The sequence below is a fragment of the Corvus moneduloides genome, chromosome 16 (assembly GCF_009650955.1).
Source record: "Corvus moneduloides isolate bCorMon1 chromosome 16, bCorMon1.pri, whole genome shotgun sequence".
NCBI classification, from domain to species: domain Eukaryota; kingdom Metazoa; phylum Chordata; class Aves; order Passeriformes; family Corvidae; genus Corvus; species Corvus moneduloides.
This window is the reverse complement of record NC_045491.1, coordinates 3,534,434-3,554,936: the sequence shown is the minus strand read 5'-3', so window position 1 is coordinate 3,554,936 and position 20,503 is coordinate 3,534,434. Positions and strand designations below refer to the sequence as shown.

The following is a 20,503-nucleotide window of genomic DNA, read 5'->3' as shown; positions in this document are numbered from 1 at the left end:
GGGCCGCGGCAGCGTCGCCAGGGACGCGCGGGGCGTTTGCGACGGAGAGCGCGCGCTTTACGGCCATACCGGGGACAGAGAGGGGAACAGGGACAGACAGCGGGACACGGACAGACAGCGGGACAGGGACAGACAGCGGGATACGGACAGACACAGGGACAGGGACAGATAGCGGGATACGGACAGAGACCGGGACAGGGACAGAGACCGGGACAGGGACAGAGAGGGGAACAGGGACAGACAGCGGGACACGGACAGACACCGGGACACGGACAGACACCGGGACAGGGACAGACACCGGGACAGGGACAGAGAGGGGAACAGGGACAGACAGCGAGACACGGACAGACACCGGGACACGGACAGAGAGGGGAACAGGGACAGACACCGGGACAGGGACACGGACAGACACCGGGACAGGGACAGACACCGGGACAGGGACAGAGAGGGCAGCAAGGACAGACACCGGGACAGGGACAGAGAGGGCAACAGGGACAGACACCGGGACAGGGACAGACACCGGGACAGGGACAGAGAGGGGAACAGGGACAGACAGCGAGACACGGACAGACAGCGGGACAGGGACAGAGAGGGGAACAGAGACAGACACCGGGACAGGGACAGACACCGGGACACGGACAGACAGCGGGACACGGACAGACACCGGGACAGGGACAGACACCGGGACAGGGACAGGGACAGAGAGGGGAACAGGGACAGACACCGGGACACGGACAGACACCGGGACAGGGACAGAGAGGGCAACAGGGACAGACACCGGGACACGGACAGACAGCGGGACAGGGACAGAGAGGGGAACAGGGACAGACACCGGGACAGGGACAGACACCGGGACAGGGACAGAGAGGGGAACAGGGACAGACACCGGGACAGGGACAGACACCGGGACAGGGACAGAGAGGGGAACAGGGACAGACACCGGGACAGGGACAGACACCGGGACAGGGACAGAGAGGGGAACAGGGACAGACAGCGAGACACGGACAGACAGCGGGACAGGGACAGAGAGGGGAACAGGGACAGACACCGGGACAGGGACACGGACAGACACCGGGACAGGGACAGACACCGAGACAGGGACAGAGAGGGCAACAGGGACAGACACCGGGACAGGGACAGACACTGGGACAGGGACAGACACCGGGACACGGACAGACACCGGGACAGGGACAGAGAGGGGAACAGGGACAGACACTGGGACAGGGAACAGGGACAGACACGGGGACACGGACAGACACCGGGACAGGGACAGACATCGGGACAGGGAGAGAGGGGAACAGAGACAGACACCGGGACAGGAACAGAGCCGAGGGACGGAGACCGGGACGGGGACAGACACCGGGACACGGAGAGAGACCGGGACACGGACAGACACCGGGACAGGGACAGAGCCGAGGGACAGAGCCGGGGAATGGGATAGAGCGGAGGGACATGGACAGAGCGTGGGAAAGAGACGGGGACAGAGACAGAGAGGGCGACAGGGATAGAGCGGGGGACAGGGACACAGAGGGGACAAGGACAGAGATAGAAGGGGGGGAGCGAACCGGAGTGAGGGGACAGGGCTAGGACAGGGGACGAGGGCGGAGCGGGGTGACAGCCGCCTCCGCCGCGTCCCGGGCCCCTCGGCTGAGCGCAGGGAGGCGGGCGGAGGGCTCAGAGGGCTGAGCCGGTACCGGCAGCGGGGACCCGCTGCTGTATCACGGGGAACGAGCGGTGCAAAGCTGGGAAAAGCCCGCGGGTGGTGGGAGGGCTGAGGGGAACGGGAAGGCAGCAGCGCCGGAGGCTCCGTGCCCGGCCACTTTCACATGTATCACTTCCCCTGCTTCTTTTTCTCTGGAGGGATCAAACAGCACGGGCAGGAAGTCGCCAGTTTCTGTAACAGCGTTATATACTTTTTAGAGTTTATTTATGTTAGCTAATGTGTATATACATTGTGTTCATATTGTGCTTACATGTACTTTACACAACCTCATGTTTTTGTTCTCTATCCTGGTGACTGCAAGGAACACACATCAAACCAAAAGGATTCTCAGGGCCCTTTTCTTGAGTGATCACACCGAATCTGAAGTGCAATAAACTACAGAACTAATTCAAATTATTCTTTTAAAATAGCCCTTTGTTTACCAGCAGAGTTTATTCTCTTGTTATGCTTCTCCTAGCTTGACTGTGATCTTTCGGAGTCCCGTTTCGCCCTTTATTCTATGGGAACCACGGATGTGAATTTCCTGGGAACAGAAGGAATACAAGCGTGCATCGGAGTATTCTTGACAGCACGTGCTGGTCTATGGCTGAGTCCCAGCTGTGACCACACTCCTCATGGCCTTGCATAGAGGTGCTTCTGGGTGTGATGGCTTTGCTCTAAATACCCACGGACAGAGCTGGTGCGCTGCCCTTCCCGAGCTGTGGGTGCACAGCAGGGCTGGCGGCTCCCGTGCCACAGACAGCGCTGCGGTGTGCCTGCCTTGGCTCAGCAGCCTGTCCCTGGCGGCCAGCTCATCATCCATGATGGTCAGGACATGTTTCATGGCCAGGTTGTCCTCTGTGCCCAAGCCATCCTTCCTGGCCAGGCCAGATGTCATAGCCAGGCTATTGTCCTTCATGACCATGCCCATCCTTCATGGCCATGCCCATCCTTCATGGTCTGGCCACTTTACACATCCAGGCTGTCCTTCGTGGCCAGGCTTGTACTTAATGGCCAGGCCACTGTCCATTGTGGCCAGGCCCGTCTTCCCCGGCCAGCCTGGCGGTGCGGAGCAGCCAGGCCAGGTCCTTCCATCCCCTGTGGGTGCGTGCGGTTCGGAGCGGGTCCATGCGGTGCGGTTCGGGGCGGAGGGGTCCGTGCGGTTCGGCGTAGAGGGGTCGGTGCCACTCGGAGCGGAGGGGTCGGTCCGGTTCGGGGCGGAGGGGTCCGTGCGGTTCGGAGTAGAGGGGTCGGTGCCACTCGGAGCGGAGGGGTCGGTCCGGTTCGGGGCGGAGGGGTCCGTGCGGTTCGGCGTAGAGGGGTCGGTGCCACTCGGAGCGGAGGGGTCGGTCCGGTTCGGGGCGGAGGGGTCCGTGCCGCCTCTCGGCGGAGGCGGCGGTGGAGGCCGCGCCCGCCGGTGAGTGACGGTGGCGGCACTTCCTGCGGGCGAGCGGCGGCGGAGCCGGAGCCTTTGTGCGGGAGCGGGAGGAGGGTCCCCGCGGCGCCCCGCGGCCCCGGGCGGGCGGGCAGGAGCGGAGGCGGCGGCGGCTGCAGTGCGGATACCGGCGGGGGAGCAGCTTCCCCCGCCTCCAGCGCCAGCAAGGACAGAGGAGGCGCCGCCGCTCAGCCGGCTCCGGTCACCAGGTATTTACCGGCCCCTCCGTTCCCCGGGCCCGGCCGGGCGCGGAGCGGTGCGGCGGGACCGGGGTAGGGACAGGGACAGGGGCGGCAGAATGGCCCGGCCGGGCTCGGAGCGCTTCCCCGGAGCTCGGAACCGCCCGGGGCCTGCCCCGCACAGCCCCGCACAGCCCCGGCCGCCCCCCGGCATGCACAGAGCCGGGCAGAGCGGCCGGGGCCGGGGTAAAGCTGCCCTGGCGTTCTGGGCTCGTAACGGAGCGGTCACAACCTCGCTGGGGGAAAGAAGGAGGGTTTGGGGCTGTTCTCTCCCCGTGTCACCGAACTTCCCTTTGGAGGGCTCACTTCCCTTCGGGGGGCTCTGCCCGCTCCTCCCCAGTTTCCCCGGGGCCGCGAAGGGTCGCTGGCTGGGAAAGGGAGAGATGCTAAAATTGTCCAAAAATCTCTGTAGCAGAAAGCTGGGTTTCTGGTGACAGGAGGGGGTCCTCACGGGGAGAGAAAAGCAAGGCTTTACGCCGTCATTTAATAGTGTCTTTGGAACTCCTTACCTCGTATGGTTAATTTCACCGGTTTGTTGTTTTTTTCTAAAGATTGATCACTATCTAGGAGTTAAAATCCTCTTTTTTGTACTTAGTGGGATGTTGACCATACAAAGATGACACAGTTCAGCATTTCCACGTACAGCCCCAGAACATTAAGACATTCAAATTCAATAGGTCCTGAATAGGCAACAGGCAATATTAAAATGTTTTTCCTCCTTCAGCTCTCTCTGACAAAGGATTTGGGAACTGTCTCTTATCTCTTTCTTGCACCATTTTCTTACCTAGGTCGTGTTTTCTGTTTACAAGCCTGAAGATGGCTGCTGCTGCTTCCTGCAATGTGGAAGAAGATGAGAGCCTGAAGGGATGTGAACTCTATGTTCAGAAACACAACATCCAACAGATTTTAAAAGAATGCATTGTAAACCTCTGTATAGCAAAGCCAGATCGACCCATGAAGTTCCTCAGAGAACACTTTGAAAAATTAGAAAAGGTCAGTGGTTTTCAGGTGACTTTACATTTCATTTATAAAATGAAAAAGATTGTGTAAAGATTTCAAATGTTTTGGTACATTTCTTTCTTTCAAATTTTAAATGATCGCGCAACTGTGAAAATGCAAAGTGTTAAAAGAAAAACCCCCAACCCTTCATTTGTGGATGTCTAACCTAACATTGGCTATTGTTTAGAAATTTTTGTGCATAACACCAAGATTATAATATCTCATCAAACTGCACTTGTTAAAAATGACCCAAACTGTGAGCATACTTTGTGTTGTGAGACATGGTATCCTGAACTTTCATCTCTTGGAAGAAGCTGCCTGTGCGTGCAAAAGATGTTGTTCCCTGTCTATTCCGGTGTCAGGTGGTGGGGTTTTCCCTTCCCCTAAAACTGAACAAAATCAGGGAACCAGCAAGTTGTCAAAATCTATTTAATTTCACTGCTCTTCCTGTCTGCAGTGCCTATCCTGTGATTCTCTGATGAGGGATGCATTAAGAGAGACCTCACTTACTGTGACTGTTTTCAAAAGCACTGTAGAGAAAGGGAAATATTTTAGAACGTTCCCAGACAAATTCTTTCTAAAGCCTGCAGGTGTCTTTGCAGGAAGAGCACGTTGTGTGAGCAAGTGTTGTTGTAAGACTAAGAGATAAGGTTTAGTAGTTTCTTCCTTCAGGAGTGAATAATACCTAAGGCTGGTATATTACCAGTGATGTAAAACATTTAATACATCCCACTCTGCTTTTCAGATGCATTTTTCTATAGGTAAGTATATGCCAAATTCAGGTAGTTTTAAAAAAATGCAAACATTGCATTTTGGTGGCAGCCTGGGATATCAGAGAGGGGCACAAAGTACAAGATGGTTTTTAATTGTAATGCTTATTATGGAAAAGAAACATTCTCTTAATTCTCTATATTCTAAACTTCTGACAGCTAAGGCCCATTTCCAGAGAGTTGAAATTGTTGAATTTCTGTTATTGAGTTGTGAATTATTATCCATCATAACCTGGAATTTTGGACTTCTTGAAAAGAAGGATAAACACCATTCTTGAAAAAAAAAAAAAAATTAAAATATGCTGTGGTATTATGGAATGTGCTCCATTCCTAGAGGGATTTCTTCAGGAGTTGTACTGGGAGAGTTTGGCTTTGTTGATGTTAACACAGTATACAGACCTGAGACAGGGGAGCAGTTCCTACCCTTGAGAAATTACACCTTCTTTCATGTGATCTCCTATTATTTCCCAAAGAACAGCAGATACCAGAATGCTGTAGGACATCAATCAGGATGCCAGCACGGGAGCTGATGGATGTCACTTGTCTCAAAATGGAAGATGATTTAGAAGCATCAAGGCATCAGCTGCAGGGAATATTGTGCTTGCTGTGGGAGGACACAATCTTGGCACTGCCTCTCTAGAGCAGCCTGGGGGCCAAGCCTGCTGAGCCTGGAGGCTTTAGGCTGCTTCTGGAGGTTTCCAGCACTGTAATTCTTGCTCCTACAGAAGTCTGACTCTCTTGCTGCCCAACCATCTCCGAGGACTTCCTTGGGATGAATTGCACTGTGAAGGATTTTCTGCTGTAGGATAATATTTTGACTTAGTTGGTTGCACGAGAACAGTTGAAGGAAGACTTCTAAAGATAGAGAATTCTTTCAATAAGTTTTATCCTGTTTTTATGCACTTGTCATATACAGGTAGTTTGAGGAATCCTAATGGAATTGTGAATTTAGCAACTGTTCATTAGATTTTTGTAAATGTGCAATACTGACACATCACATTTGCTATTAGCTCCTTGAATTTTGGTCCTTTGTAGGCAGAGGAGTGAAAATCTTTGGGTTTAAGCATGATTTTCTAAACAAAGTCATGCATTTTTCCACCTAAGTGTCATATTTTGGGATTATTTTCCAAACTCATTAAGCTAAACAACACGTTCCAGTGAAGAGAGCAGTAGAAGAGCAGTTTATCTGTCAAAAAATCATGTGGGAAGTTTAGAGATGAAGTGTAGGATATTTTTCAAGTGGTTAAAAAATGGGCTTGTAGAAAACAAGTAGAGCTTGATCCACGTCAATGTACTGGAGCTACCTCAGAGGTTAATAAAAAAAAAAGTGTGTTTAATTTTGCTAATTCTTAACTTCATCTCATAAAATCAACTCATAAAAGCAAGATTTATTATGATATGCAAGATCAGAGCAGATCATAAATGCTTTTCACCTTCTGATGACATCAGAGTTGGGTCCACTGCCTCCTTCAGCCTGCTGCTAAATGAAAATGGGCTGGGGACTAACCCCTGACCCCCACACAGTAACTGGCTCCAGGTATCATTCTTAGGTCTAACATGTCTGGGAGCAGGCTTGTTTTGGCAGGAATTGGTACGAGCAGCTGAGAGCAGAGCCAGGGAATGAGGTAATGCTTGAGGGATGGGGATTGTCTTGGGCTAATGTTCAGCTCCATGGCTGGGCCACTCTTGATTCACAGCATGGACATGGCCTGAGGGGGCTGTAAAGGGAGAACATGAATAAATACTTGTGAATAAAGTGCTGGATACTGAGGTTTGATGCTTAATGTTTGATTCTGAAGGAGTGCCAATGTTAGACACCCCCCAATGCCTTTCTAACTTTGCAGCTTATTTGTATCAAGTACAATATAAAAAATCATAACTCTTAAAATAATTGTGGGAGAACTTTAATACACATTTTCTGTTCACTTAATACTGGCAGGACCTGCTTAAGTTGCCAGTAATTGCTGGGAAGCAGCCTATGTTTCTATATTCTGAAGTTTGCAAGTCACTTTTATATGCTGTGGCCGATGGACTTCAAGATGACATCTACTCTGATCACATTAACAGTTACTTTGTGAAAATCTGTAACATGCCCTTGAGCACAGAAAATAGTTCAAAACAGTTTAGATAATTTAGATTTTAAAACCTGTGATGTTTCCTTTGAACGATCTGTTTTACGTTTCCCTGTGACTGTGTAGACCTTGGTGGATGGAGTGAGGAAAACCTTTCCCTTAGGGATTGTAACTGGGTTTTTTGGGAGTGAGGGAATAGATGTTAGCTAAGAGTCTGTGGCATTATTTTAACAGCTGTAATTAAGTCCTGTTTACTTGAGGACTAAAGAAGGCATAGCAGAAAAAACACGGAACCCATATTTTATCTCTGGTTGTTGTTTTATGTGAAAAAGTTAATTACTGAGAGGTTACTGGCAATGCTTCTGTGTTTTCAGCCATACCGAGACTGCAAAAATTTCATAGTGTCAGGCTGTTTAGAACCATGATTATATGATCAAAGGTGGAGTTGTCTTGCCAGGCTAAGCTCAACTGTTCCACAGCAGAGAATTAGGACAAAGAGCAGAACTAATGAAGAAAATGGCACAAAAGAAGAGGAAGCAGCAGGAACCTGCAGGATGTGTTTAGGCATTGCCGAGGGCTTTGCTGAAGCCATTTGCATGTGAGATATTTCAGAGCAGGGCTGTGCTGGCTGAGCTGGGCTTTGCTGGTACCTTCTGGACCTGAGCTCCCTCCCGGCCCCTTCTGCTGCGCTCAGCACGTTCAGGAAACACTGCCTTGCTCTAAAAAAAGTACAGTCTGTAGATCGGCAGTGTTCTTATGGATCCGGGCTGACGCCGCATTGTCTTACGGTACCATGGGAAAGAGAATTTGGGGGAAACGTGAACTCAAGAATCCGCAATGAATTAATGCAGAAGGCGCTGCCCCTGGCGGCCCCGGGCAGGACAGCGCAAGGCGTGACAGCTCTGCCGGGAGCTGGCCTTGAAGAGAAAGTGTGTAATAAACCACAAATGCGTCCTCGGTTAGTAAAATACACTTTATTTCCTTTCCATAGGGAGTTTCAGAACTAAAGGTGTTCGAGCATCAAAATCGGAGCACCAGGCTTTTCTTCTGCAACAGTATTCTCTCCTAGTGTTTGTATTTTATCACAGAAAGGAGCTCTTCAATCAGTAATTTCCACCAGAACCTGTCTAAACCAACGAAATTTATTCTTAAAAGTATGGGTTATTATTATGCAAAGTATAGCTCATTCCTTTCAGATAAGCTGGGGAGAGGCTAGAGATTAGAAGCAAAATCACATGGAGAAACAACTACAGAAAAAATGCATTAACTAAGCAGTTTTGTAGAGCCTAAAAAGACAAATATTTCTGTATTGTTTCAAGCTTGCAGAGCAGTTGGGTGGTATCTCCTTGGTGGTCAGAATTGTTGGTGAAGCATGCAGGAACATACCTGAGATGCTGATGGAAACAACAGTGGGAGCAGCAGGTGCCCTTGCTGTGTGACTGCACTTCTGAGCAGGCTTGTCCAGCCTCTGCTCCTGCCTCTCCTGTGATATCAGTACTGGGAAGAGCTGGATGAAAATCAGCTCAGGTGGGACCTCTGTGATTGCCAGAGTCAGCCCCAGGCAGTGTTGTGAGAGGTGACAGTTTTCTTGGAAGAGGCAAAGGAAAACGAGGTGAATTTTTAAAGTCCCCTCAGGCAAACTTTCCTACATGCAGGAGGCTGAGGGAAGGGTTGAGGATGAAGGGAATAAGAGCAGAAAGAGAAAAAGCTTTTTCCTAAGAAATAAAATTAGTTATAAGCAAGCCCATGCTCTTATGAGCCTGTGTGGAGCATGTTAGAGCTGAGATCCCTGCTTACTTTTTGTCCACAAGTGTGAGTAGCTTTCCCAGTCCCAAAGTCAAAACCTAACAAAAACAGAGTGCAATGATGGAACACAGAGGGAATTCTGCTTGGAAGCTGTCTTTGTTTCACATCTCAAGCTCCCCTGTCTTACATTCATCAGGTTACTTAATCCACTCTTCTGTGGGCTTGTCTCTTACACAAGCTATGTGTGCATACATTGTTACTTGGCTGGATTTTAATCAGAAGTGTTGGCTATGATTCTCTTTGATTATATAAGCTTTTAAGTATCAAAAATAGGGTCTGTGTTTTGTAACATAACCTCTCACTGCTATGAGGCATATGTAGGGAAGAGGTGGTGATGGGTTGAGATGCTGAAGACGCTGGTGGTGGGGAAGACAGGAAGTGTGAACAAATTGCAGGAGGTAAAACAATGGCAGTGAAGGGTATGAGGAAGGTCAGCGATGCAGCTGAGTGTCATCAGAGTAGGCAGAGCTTTGGCAGGTCAATTTTGCCTAGACTGGAAATTGGGAATGAACTGAGATGGATGGATCTGGGAGGATGCAGAAATAGTAATCTAAGTGGAGGATAACTATGGAGTGGGTAAATACCTTGGCAGGATTGTAGGGAGTGGATGGTAAGAGATATTTCTTAGAAGTGCTGTGGAAGAAAGCATTGCTCATGGTGCATGGTAGCATGTACCAGGGGGAAGGCAGTGGAACAAGAGTTGGGATTGTGTGAATAACAAGGCTGAATGATCATAAAGATTGTCAGTTGTGGCAAAGATAAGACTGGAAAGAACATTAACATCTCCCAGATTTTCCCTGCTTTTAGTGATGGCATCAGTCACTCCTGTGCTTCCAGCAAAGCAAAGTACTTTGCCTTTGGCCTTTATTGGTTGCTATAAATCATCAGCCTCCAGGAGTAGTGCGGGGTGTTAGAAACCCTGCTGGATTGAGAGCATCTCCTCTGGGTCAATTCCAGTGCAAAGGGAGATTAGTTACCTGTGCATGAACTTTCCTGCGCATTTTCTGTGAATAATCCAGGTCTGTCAGTCAGAAAAGTTTATGAATGTGCCTGAGGGGAAAAAAAATCATTTAGAGTGTAGTTGGTGGTGTTGTTTTTGAATTCAATGAATACATTGTAGGAGGCAGAGCAGAGATACTGAGCTTTGATATCAAATGTCTGACTTGCTTTTAAAGGTCTTCTTGGGATGTTGTTGTAAGGCTGCACAGTGATTTGGAGCCTCCTTAGGTGCTTTCCTTCCTTCAGCTCATCTGAGTTTTCAGGTAGTGACAAAGCCTGAAAGGAGAGACTGAGAGAGGAAGTGAACTTCTGTTTAGAAATGCCCCAGCTGATAGGGAAAAAAGCTTCTGGCTCAGGAAGTGTGTGTGCTCTTCAGCAGTGGTCTGAAAGGAAGGGTAAACCTAAAAACTGTCTCAGCATTGTGGCTGCCTCACTTGCAGTGCTTAAACTCATAAAGAACTCATGGAAACATAGTCTGAGAGAGATGCTGAAGACAGTATGCTAAATTCCTGTGGTTTATACCTCAGCCTCTTGTAGCTGAAAGCAGACATTCAAAAGATAAATTGGTCACTGCAATTGTATTTATTGGTTCTTCTTCCTTTCAATTTGAAGCAATGATCAAAGGCAGTTACACTGTCTTGCAGTTGTGTCTTCCATGTGTTTTCTCATTTGAAGGTGGACATAATTGGGCAATATGATTATGGTTTATCAGTGCCATCCAAAGAGAGAGAGAAAGAGATATCACTTGTTGTCATGACAACAAAAGATGATGAGGTGTTTACTTGAATCTGAATTCTGCACAGGGATTCACATCAAGCCGCGTCTGAAGATCAGTGTTTGAAGAACTCTTCTTGAGACAGTTCATTCCTCCTTTCAAACATTTGCTGTGTTTGTGCAGTTTTACCCCAGGATATGTGGAAGACGTCTCTCTGAAAGCTCAGCCCAGGACAGAGCAAATGCTTTTATTTCCAAAAGGCACGCTCTAGCTCAGGAATGGGGATCCTTCCCAGACTACAAATAGCGGCGTGTGGAAAAGCCAGCCAGTCAACTGCCTGCTGTTTATATAAAAGGAGTTTGTAGTGAAGAGACTTCCTTTTAAAATGAATCACACCGTAACTCACTTTTATAATCCTTTAATATCTTTTTGGCTTCTAAAAGTATTTAAGAGCATGCTTTGTAGTATTAATTTTATCTCACTGAGCTTTCTTTTGTATATAAATCTGTGCTGGGGCAGGGGAGATATTATTTATTAATTCCTTGGAAGTGGCTTTTATGCAATGTGTACTGAAAAAGAAGAGTGTGTTTTATATTCAAATGGGCAAACTACTACTCTTCTCTCTGAGTAAATATGCTGTGTATAAAAAGACCTGTGTAAATGCTGCACACCATTAGTTACCGGACTGCCCTCTTGTTGCACTTGCCTTTTAGTTAAATTTCAGCTGTCATTCTTCAGAAAGGTCTTCACTACTTTTCAGTTAAGCCCATGAAGAAGGTGCATTTGGTTGTGTTCATTTAATGTAATCAGAGACCATGAACACTGTCAGGGATGCATAAACTGCAATAGTCAGTAATGTTATTTGAAATTCTTCAGTCATAGCTTTCATTTTTAAACACTAGATATTAAATATAATGGTAATATATAGCACATGTTTTTATTTGAAATATTTTGCTTGATTGTAATTAAGGAATCTTGAGACAGAGAGAAGTAGGGAAGAAGTTGATGAGAATGCTGATTTGCAGTTCTTACACAATAGGAAAATCTAGCTGAGTAATTTTTTACATATCTAGTGCTGTTATTTGAAATTTGAATGGGAAATGAAAAAGTTTCAGTAAGGATTCAATACATCTGAAATTCTGTTTTTTGGTTACAGCACCGAGCTCAGCTGTATTGTGGCCTGGGGATTTTGGAGCTGTAAACCAATTTTAAAACCCAACTGATCTCAGAAAGAACTTGGCACTTTTTGAGGCAGGTCAGGATCTTGAGAAGTCAGATCTTTAGCCAGCCCTCTGCATTTTATCTCTGAGCTTGTCTCCTAAATATTTCAGTGGTGCCTTCTTCAAAACAAGAATGTGTGACTTGTTACTTTGAGTCATGCAGCACGGGAAATACTGTTCAGTTATTTATTTCAAGTAGCAATAGTGCACCAAAGACTCGTGTCAGAGGTTAACGAGAAGGGCAGTGTCAGTGATGGTGCAGGAAGAAACTGGAATAAGACCAGAAAAGGCAAGTGGCATGACTAGATTTGCTGTAAACATCAATGACAAAACATATATTAATCATTCATTTTTCTTGTAAGCTTAGAAGTTGTAAGCTTGTGCCAGTTTTCTGTAGTGCCCTTTTCTGGTGCCATACCTCATGAGCTGTGGATAACTCACTTCCTCTGTCAGTGAGACCAGCTGGTGATGTTGGTGATCTGCCACTCGTGCTGGTGCTCCCAAATGCTCCCTCCTCCACTGACTCCTGTCCTAGCTCTAAATGGAAAGTCTCACTGGAAATTTCCTGTAGGACAGAGGCCAGGTTCTGGCATCCCTGTCAAAGGAATGTTGGGTTATGGGGTTTGCAAGGATCTCAGCGTTGCTGTGTTTTCTTTTGGGTAGCCTGCAGTGCTGCTGAGCTGAGTTGTCTGAAAAATACTGGGGTTGTTCAGGGAGTCGTGGGATGATGGCCATGTGTACATCCCTCAACAAAACACTAGGGTTACCAGGCTGTGGGGTTTGCCTACACAGAGGAGATGACAGCAGATGAAACACCGGGCTGCTGCTGCACCAGCCAGCTTGCCTTCTTGCAGTGCCTGTGTCCTCCTGCTCATGCCCTCTGGTTTCCTGTGCCAGGGAACAGAACATATGGCCCACCCCATCTCTGGCTCTCCCCTGAGTGAGTGAAGATTGGAGTGAGCCAGCCCAGAAGGCTCTGGTGAAGCAGCAGAGGCAGTGTGTTGTGGTGTGGCTGAGGGGTGCCAGGGGGTGAGAAGGAGGTCTGGCTCTGAGCAGACAGGCCCCCGTTCCTCTGGCTGACAGACATGGATGATGCAAAGGAAATTTTACTCCTTTATGCTTTCCCTCGCATCCCAGGAAGCTGAGGGACAGAACGTGGGGCTCTGGGAATATACTATAATTATGGGTAATCTGGTTTGTCTCTGTCCTTTGGAAGTCAAAATCAGTGTATGAATTGACAGTTTTGCAACTCTGACCTCCTTTCTTGAAGGTTTTCTGTACTGTTTCCTACTCTTGCTACTCTCTCTTTAGGGATTCTCCTTCCTATTTTCTTTTCTGTTCCACAAGCATGAAATTTGGAGAATAACCTCCGTATTGGCCAGCTGGTGCTGTGCCAGCAATCATCTTTCATAGTCCTCTGGAGCCCACCTTGGATCTTACTTGCTTGGAAGGAGTCCCTTTGATTATAAATCAGTTGTATGGCAGAAATTCTGGAGTAGGGAGCATCTTTGTTGTTTGTGGTGATAGTAAGCTTGCAAAGCAGAGCAAGATGAAGAAACTTACCTAATACATCAGCGTGTGACTTCTGTCAAGTTGTCTGTACAGGAGACAACGACATGTACAAGCCAACTGAGAAAATAACAGCTGTGATGTTGGAGAGTAAGCAAAAGAGGTTTGTTCTTCTATCTCAGCCAGGAGTAGCTGCAAAGATACGCCTGCACTTTGTATACAGTGGTTGCCATGATGTGTAAGAAAGAGTTGAACAGGTCGAGCCCTGGGGTGATGGTGCTTGTACACACATTGTAGTTGATGCTACTCTCATTAAATTTGTAATTTGCTTTCAGCAGTGCAAATTGACAGTCACCCAAAGGTAGAAGTGAAGGGGTTGCCGATAGTCATAAAAGAAGGGCAAATTGACTGTATCCGTGGGTAAGAGATGCTTTACTGTCTCTTTTTGCCTTGCAGGAAGAATGCAAGCAAATACTGGCTCGGCAGAAATCCAGCTCCCAGTCGGATTCTCACGACGATGAGATCTCCCCTCCGCCTCCCAACCCGGTGGTGAAGGCGCGGCGCAGGAGGGGGGGGGTCAGTGCTGAGGTGTACACTGAGGAAGATGCTGTTTCCTACGTCAGGAAGGTAACGTGGGACCGATCTCTCTGCTTCTGAGATGTACAATACGATCGAGTGACTCAGATTTTGTCCCTAATTTGGACTCCTGGGCCAGCCTGGAGGATGGTGTCTTAATGCTGGCATGAGCAGGGCCTGAGCATCTTCACACTCAAGTTCTTTCAGTCTCCTTGACTGAGGGCTTTCCCCAATGGGATTTCAGCAGTCGCTGTTCCTTCCTTTTTGAGATGCGCTGCTCATCTCTTTCCCTGTCTAACAGAGTCAGTAATTCTCATTTTCTTGATAGCCACTGACTTCAGCATCTTCTGAGTTGGGCCAGAACCTCACATTATTGGAAGACAGCTTTTCTATTGCTCCATTTCCTGTTTGTTTGGGAGTTTTTTTGTTTTTGTTTTTTTTGTTTCCGAAAGTCAGTTCTGCCTCAAGTTTTCTTTAATCTAAGTCATTTAGGTTTCCTAGACCACTCAGGCACGTTTCCCTTGTTGATTGGGTACCACTTAACCCACTGAATTTTGGAAGTCTGTTGACCATACTTGGGTGATTTTGTGTGACCATTGTCTTTGAAGAAATACTATCCCAAGTTAGGTGATTTCTTCACTAGGAGCTCTAATTTGGGCTTCTCTCTTTTTAACTGCCTTTTTCACAAAAATATCTAGCTATGTTATATCTTTGATATCTCTTAATAACTCTGCAATTTTTTTTGAAACTGGCTAAAGCTTTCAAAGATTATTAAAAGAGAGACATTACAATAGCATATGTCATGTTTGTTTAGGAAGCCAGGCTCAAAATATATTTCATAAGGTTGACAGATGCTACTAATGTGCTTTTGTGCACGCCTGGAGTAGCTTTAACTCAAAGAGCTTTTTCTTTATGGCAATGCATTTTGTCAGTCACTGCTTTTTGGCAGAATGCTTCTTGCCTTTGCAGTCAGATGTGCTTTTGTCATCTGCTTATGATACAAGTTCACTGGCTGCTCTGGGGATTTCTGTCCCGAGAAAAAAAGAGTTAGGAGAGCCATTCATCCTAAGAACAAGCGTGTAAGAGTATTCTTGTGCCAGTTAGATAATGTTTGCAAGTGTGTGGTAAATTTTAACAGCACTGTGGTCAAGCTGTTAATGAGTGCCCTGCACTGTTAAAAACTTGTGTGAAACTTCAAAAGCTACTTTAAAACCCTTTTCTTTCTGTGCATTTTGCAATATCCCCCTAAAAAACTTCCATGAAGAGATCACTTTTGTTTCTGCTTATTATGGGTTCCATCTGACTCTTCTGAAAATCAGAGGAAACATCCCTTCCCACCCCCTGAGTAATTCTTTAATGTTTATAATGGAACCTGAAGTAAACTTTGTTTTTTTCATTTCTCAGCAGTGATGTCAGTGAGTCCTGACAGTAGCATGAGTAGGCAAGAACCAGAAGCAGCAATACAGATCATGCTCTGTGTGTTCTGTGACTAGCCCTGTTACGATTTTAATTTCCTAGGAACTGACTGAACTTAAATAATAATAATTTAGGGGATAGTTTCTTGTAAAGCTACAGATGCTGGAAGGAATACAGAACTAGCACTGGGAGGATTTGTGTCAGTGCTTTGTTTTCTGCCATAAGCAAATGAATCCCATGGTGAATCCCATGGATGTGTGTTTGTGACAGATTTCTAGAATACAGAAATAAAAGGAGACACTGAAAGGACAAATTATGGAGCAGATTTAAAAGGGCAAAAAACAAGGCAAAAGTTTTGTTAGACTATTGCAAACAGATGGAATTTTAGATGGTAGTCAGAACCTCTGGCTTGAATTCAGGTGTTGGATAGAAACACATCTGGGTCATAAGCCAGTTTGAAGGACCCCTTGAAGGGGTGAGCTAGAGCATGAGTAGTGCTAGAGGCAGTGAAATGAGTTATGTCCCTGGAGAGAAAATCAAAAGAGATTTAGCTTTGTGATTTGAGCAAGCACATGGCACAGCTCCATTCTGGGGAAGATCTCTGTGGAGGGTTAGTTCATCCTTGATCGAGAGAAAGCAATATTTGTCAACACATCTTGACATAAGACAGTTAACAACTAACAGAACAGGAATCTAGCTCTAAAGAGAGTTATCAGCTTGAAGAGAACACTCAGTGATTATTTGGAAGAGTGATGTAAGAAATTGTCAAGTGATTCTTCCCAGCATTTGATTTCGGTCAGATGCCTGGTTACACCTAAAGAATCTCTCCTGTGTTTTCTGTGTCCCTGCCCCAACAAACCCACAAAGCCTTGTGGCTTTCTCTGCTGCAAATTTACACTGAGAAAGGCTAGTCTGTGCTATTTCATAATCAGACAGGAAGGCTGGAGTTGAATATCTTGGTGATCTGATTATTTACCCTTTTGGCTCATCTGCAGTAAGCTGAGCAGCTGGGGTATTCTTAATAGAGCAAGGGTTCAGGCCTGCAGTTCAATCCTGTGTTCCTCTGATAGGGTAAAAACCAAGACTAAGATACTGGCTGAATTTAATACTGAGAAATTTAAACTTTTAGATAAATTTGGTTAGGTTTCACTCTGATACAAACATGCAGTTTGTACATGTGTACTTCTCTAGACTCAATTTGAGTAATCTAATGACTGCAGCAGTCAGTACAAGTGAGGTCTGAGGCCAGAGTTTAACTTTAGATCTTCACAGTGCAGTGTTTTCCCTGTGACATAAATGTTGATAATTTTTTGTGAGAACTGGTTCTACATCAGCTTTCCCCTTTGAGACATCCTTCTTTTGGTTGGATGGGTAGTACCTTGCCTTTCCAGGATGAGGGAAGGAAAGCCCCTACACATCAACATATGTAGTAACTTAGACAGATACACTATTTCAATCATAAGAAAATGTGAAAGATAAACGCCCCTTACCAGACCTTTGTTGTGGAGTAATTGAAAGACAAACAGATGTTGATTTTCAGATTGAGTAAGGATTATTTAACCCTTAAAACTGCTGTGCTTGATTCTGTCCTGTTACAATGAAACTATTAAGGAAAATCACATTACTAAAGACAATGAATATCTTTGACAGGTCATAATTTTGTTACAAATTTCTTGTGTCTCTCGTAATCTTGGAGTCTCTGATAGAAGAAGATACTTGGCAAATACAGAGATACATTATCTATTGATATTTTACCTAAATTCTTAACAAAATGGAAAGCCTAACTTTCCAAAGTGGAAATACTCCTGAATCTCAACTTTTATTTTGAGCAAATTCCTGCACAACAGGACTTTTAACATCTCTCCAGTTAACAATTAAAGACCTCTTCATTCTCAAATGCAAATTCTTCTTGTCTGCCATGAAACCAAGGCACAGGATTTTGACTCAAGTGGGCCTATCAGGAGCTTGGTTCCTTATACCACAGCCAGTACTGAAAAATATGGTGTAATCAACACATTTTTACCTTTTTCCTAAAGAAATGTTGCTATTTCCACAGTTTTAAAAGTAGGTTGCTTTTGATGTTGTTTGGAGGGAAGAGTAATACAAAATACATTTTCCTCAGTCCAAGGGATGTGAAAGGAGGCTACACAGTTGCCAGTACCTGCTAATTATAGTATTTGATGGATATCCTTCTCCCCAGTCATCCCTGATCTTATATTTCCTTTCTGAGTGTCATTTTGAAAACAAAAATTCTTATCCTCACATTATCAAACCTGTAATTTATTACTTTCTTAGTGGCTTTATATTATAGCCTAATCCTGTCTCAGTGCCTGAAATCAAATTGCATCCATTTTCTAGATTAGTGGAATTTTCTGTAGATGTCACGATTTGTGGAGAAATACAACCAGGCATGTAATTAGCCTTCATTCTTTTCTCTACAGGTTATTCCAAAGGACTATAAAACTATGACTGCTCTGGCAAAGGCCATCTCCAAGAACGTGCTCTTTGCTCATCTTGATGACAATGAACGAAGGTATGAGGTGCTTTATGATTTAAGGGAATCCATAGCTTGGTGTGAGGACAAGAAATAAGATTCCATTTCAACTCAGGGTTCAGAACTGCTCTCACCAATGCATTTGAGTCACATTAGATGCACCCTCCAACATGCTCATGGTATTATGACAGAGGGTAAAACCACAAGGTAAAAAAGGGCAAGAACAGGTTAGAATGTATTCAGACATATTTAATATTTGCAGAACAGTTGGGCCTGATAAAATTTATTCTATTCTTTAATTAGCTAAAGCAATCTCAGAAGCATTTGTCATTAAGGAATTAGCTAAAGCAATCTCAGAAGCTTTTGTCATTACTTCTGAAACTCAGGGAAGACAGGCCAAGTGCTGAATAAGTGGGAAAGAAAAAGCATAATGTCTGTAAAGAGATGAAAGAGAATGACAGGTAAATTATTTTGTTCTTGGAAAAGCTGGAACAAACAAATGATGTATAAGCACCCGAAGGAGACCGAGGAGTTCAGTAACAGCCTATGTGACTTTTAAAGCCTTGAAAGTGTCTTTCTAGAACTGATAGCAAGTTGTACAGATGGGGGAGGCACAAAGAAGGCCAGACAGCTCAACTTCCAGTAATGTTTTTGACATTAATGTTTATGATGGTTTAATAAAAAAATCCAGGGAAGTGTGTCTTCGGTGAAACCAGTGTGGAGCCTGTGCAAAACAGAATTGTACCAAACAGCAGTTATCAGTGGTCCATCATTCCAATGGAAAGGTAACTTGAAGGGGTTGTTCTGCTTTCCTCATTATTGTCATTAGTAGCCTCGGTGGAACAGACTATGAGTGTTGAATTTTTAGCTGACATGAAGATGGGAACGGCTGCTAAAACAGTGGGAGACAAGGGCAGAATTCAGAATTATGCTGACAGGTTGAAGGAATGTTCTAGGAAAAGCAGGATGGATTGACACTGAACCGAGTGCAGAGAAGTATTCCTTAGGCAGGAAGAACACCTTTGTAACTATAAGACAGTTTTGCAGTTTTGGTAGTTCCTTGAAAAACTACGTGGAGCTTATTGTGACTCATGGTCTGAATAACAGTAACTAATGTCAAGCTTTTTTTGAAAATACTAATGTTTTACTGGGGTAACTGAACAGAACATGCAAGATGTCCCAGTGTTGGAAAGATTTCAGCTGGAACACAGTGTCCAGTTTGGGCACTGCACTTCAAGGATAAACAGATGGAGGAAGTTCATGGAAGAGCAGTGGGAATGATCACAGACCTAGACAACATCACTTCTGAAGAAAGAATGGGATTGCTTGGCCTGCAGAGTGAAAGCTGGAGCAGAGGGATGCAATAATAGCTTATAATTGCATGTGAATAATGCTGTATGAGGGTTAAACTGCTCTGTGGGCCAGAGGGTAAAGAACAACAAATTTAAAGTGCAGCAGGAGAGAGTCAAGTCAGATCCAAGAAGAGGTCTCTGACTGCTTGGGTAGGTTGTGGAGTCTCCACCACTTGAGGCCATTAAGGACGGATTAGACTGTGGTCTGCCAGGAATGACAAGCATCAGTCCTGCCTCGCAGCAGATAAGGCTCAGGAACTCATCACCAACCCCACTTTTCTGTACTTCCATGGTTAGAAAGGACAAAAACTTTCTCTACACTGATGGTTTTAGTCCTGGCAGAACATGAGCAGCACAGTCCTTCAGTCCTACTCAAACACTTGCAGCCAAAGCATATTCCAAGTGCGCAGATTTTGCTCCCTCTTGCAGATGTTTACACAGTTTAATTACTTTGCAATCTTAATGATATGGTAACATGCAGACTTCTGGAGTAATTAGAAGAGGATGAACTTTGCACATTTCTTCTAGCTTTTTCAGAGGAGAATTCTTGTACAGAACTGCTGTAAATCCTGATTATACTGTCAGCATGCTGATGTGACAGGCACTGAAAGGAGAGGTTTTAGGGCTGGAATAAGGACATTTCTGTAATATGTTATCAAAGTAGGGTGAGAGACAAACACTGAAGGGCAAGTGCTTTTTCTTGCACTGTGCTGATTGTACATCATGATCATGGTCTCTCCTATCCATTCCCTGTGTCCCATTTTCCTCTGTCCTGTCATGGATATGTGTTAGGAGTGAAGACACATGTGCAGGCTCCCAGGTGTGTGCTGCAGGTGTGTTGTAGACTCTTTGCTTTTGCAAACTATGGCTTGACCAGGTGTATTCTGCCTCTGCTGTCAAAAGATTTAGGAATTCCTGGATCATGTTCAGGTATAGACCATTTCCCTGCTCAGGGATGTGGCCAGGGGCCTCACTTGAGCCTCATGATGTGCACAGCAGGCTGTTGCTGACATGGGGGAAAAGAAAAGGAGCTCACCAGAAGGATGCATATTCTGCTCTGCAAACAAGATTGCAATGAAGGAATGAATTGAAATCATGCTCTTACCCTTGTCTGGTTGCATTTGTCAAGTGTGGAGAAGTCAACAAGTCAGAGCATACCATTGCCATCAGTTCCAGTCTGCATCTTCTTAATGTACATA

The 20,503-nt window shown here is 45.6% G+C and overlaps 1 protein-coding gene across 1 annotated transcript in view; it reads left to right on the top strand.

Annotated features, from left to right (window-relative positions):
* The first annotated feature begins 3,147 nt into the window (after positions 1-3,147).
* The window catches only part of PRKAR1B (protein kinase cAMP-dependent type I regulatory subunit beta), a 92,173-nt gene continuing 74,817 nt past the window's right edge, over positions 3,148-20,503 (top strand). The window contains exons 1-4 of the mRNA XM_032125809.1: positions 3,148-3,346; positions 4,165-4,369; positions 13,923-14,093; positions 17,900-17,991. Of these exons, the coding sequence (XP_031981700.1) occupies positions 4,193-4,369; positions 13,923-14,093; positions 17,900-17,991 (440 nt within the window). The 5' untranslated portion in view covers positions 3,148-3,346; positions 4,165-4,192. The remainder of the gene's footprint in view (positions 3,347-4,164; positions 4,370-13,922; positions 14,094-17,899; positions 17,992-20,503) is intronic.